This window comes from Medicago sativa, chromosome 2 (genome assembly GCF_051527215.1).
Source record: "Medicago sativa cultivar Bolivia chromosome 2, Bolivia_mono, whole genome shotgun sequence".
NCBI classification, from domain to species: domain Eukaryota; kingdom Viridiplantae; phylum Streptophyta; class Magnoliopsida; order Fabales; family Fabaceae; genus Medicago; species Medicago sativa.
In genome coordinates this window covers 62,309,583-62,310,735 of record NC_140750.1, presented here as the reverse complement: position 1 = coordinate 62,310,735, position 1,153 = coordinate 62,309,583, and the positions used below count along the sequence as shown (strand labels likewise).

Here is a 1,153-nt window from a genome sequence, read left to right as displayed (position 1 = left end):
TCTATGTTGTATAACTTCTGTTTTGGTTTCGTTTATGGTAGACCTATCTAGGATTTGATATGTTATGGATCATGGTTTTTTATATTTATATGCATGTAATATCTAAATTTCAAATCAGTTTATAATATATGCTCCAATTTCATAAACAGAGTCTTAAAATTTTGAGTGGAGATGTTGTGCTAAGTCTTAAAATTCTTCTGACGGCATAGTAAGGACGCATGTTCCATTGGTTAGTGAGGATGAAAGTATAGAATGTAAGAGACTCCTACTTGAAAGAGAAATTGTTAAATTAAAATGTGAGTAGTTAGTTTCACATCTACTACAAATGAGCCAAATGTTAGATATATAAAACGAATGATCCATATATCCATTCTTTTAAAGGTTTTGTGTGGAGATTGATGTCAAGATTCTTATGTTTCTATATTCAACCCGCATTTGTGCTGAGTCGTTCCCACATTGTAGTGGTGCAAATTCATCCATCTCTGATTTTGTGCTTCTAAATGCATTCTCAGTCAAAATCAACTACGGAAACGCACCAACAATCAAAGAAGTAATTTGGCAGCCTCCAGTTTTTGCTTGGATCAAATGTAACATTGATGTAGCAGCTTTAGGCAATCTGAGGCCTGCTTCTTGTGGAGGTATTTATAGAGATAATAGGGGTGAATCTCTGGGTGCTTTTGCTTATAATTTGGGTGCCACAAACTCTCTTAATGCTGAACTTAATGGAGCAATGTACACTATTGAATTAGCAGCTCATAAAGGTTGGGATTATTTATGGGTGGAAACTGATTCCAAACTGGTAACTATGGCTTTCAAGAACAAACAAATTGTGCCTTGCCATCTCAGAAACAGATAGGAGAATTGTATTCATTTGGTCTCCTCTATGTCATTTTTTTTTTACTCATATATATAGGGAAGGAAACCATTGTGCTGATCAACTTGCAAACATTGTGCTTGCTTTGAATTCTTCATTTTGGTGGGACGATTTACCACCTCAAATTAGGGAAGCTTATACTAGAAATAAGTTAGGCTTACCTTATTTTAGGTTTTCTTGATTATGTTTTCTATTTCTGGAGGGTTTTGGTTGTTTTGTCCCCCCTCTTTTCCTTTGTATTTTCTCTTTTTTAATATATTTCAGGGGCTTGCATTATTG

At 34.6% G+C, this 1,153-nt stretch overlaps 1 protein-coding gene across 1 annotated transcript; it reads left to right on the top strand.

The window, feature by feature from the left end:
• The first annotated feature begins 412 nt into the window (after window positions 1-412).
• LOC146949470 (uncharacterized) lies at window positions 413-856 on the top strand. The gene has a single exon (XM_085748531.1). It carries the CDS (start codon window positions 413-415, stop codon window positions 854-856), a length of 444 nt encoding a protein of 147 aa, XP_085604657.1.
• Window positions 857-1,153: the final 297 nt, after the last annotated feature.

Bases quoted from the DNA above. Each gene is read 5' to 3' on its own strand.
- LOC146949470 (XM_085748531.1), top strand. From the start codon at position 413: ATGTTTCTATATTCAACCCGCATTTGTGCTGAGTCGTTCCCACATTGT.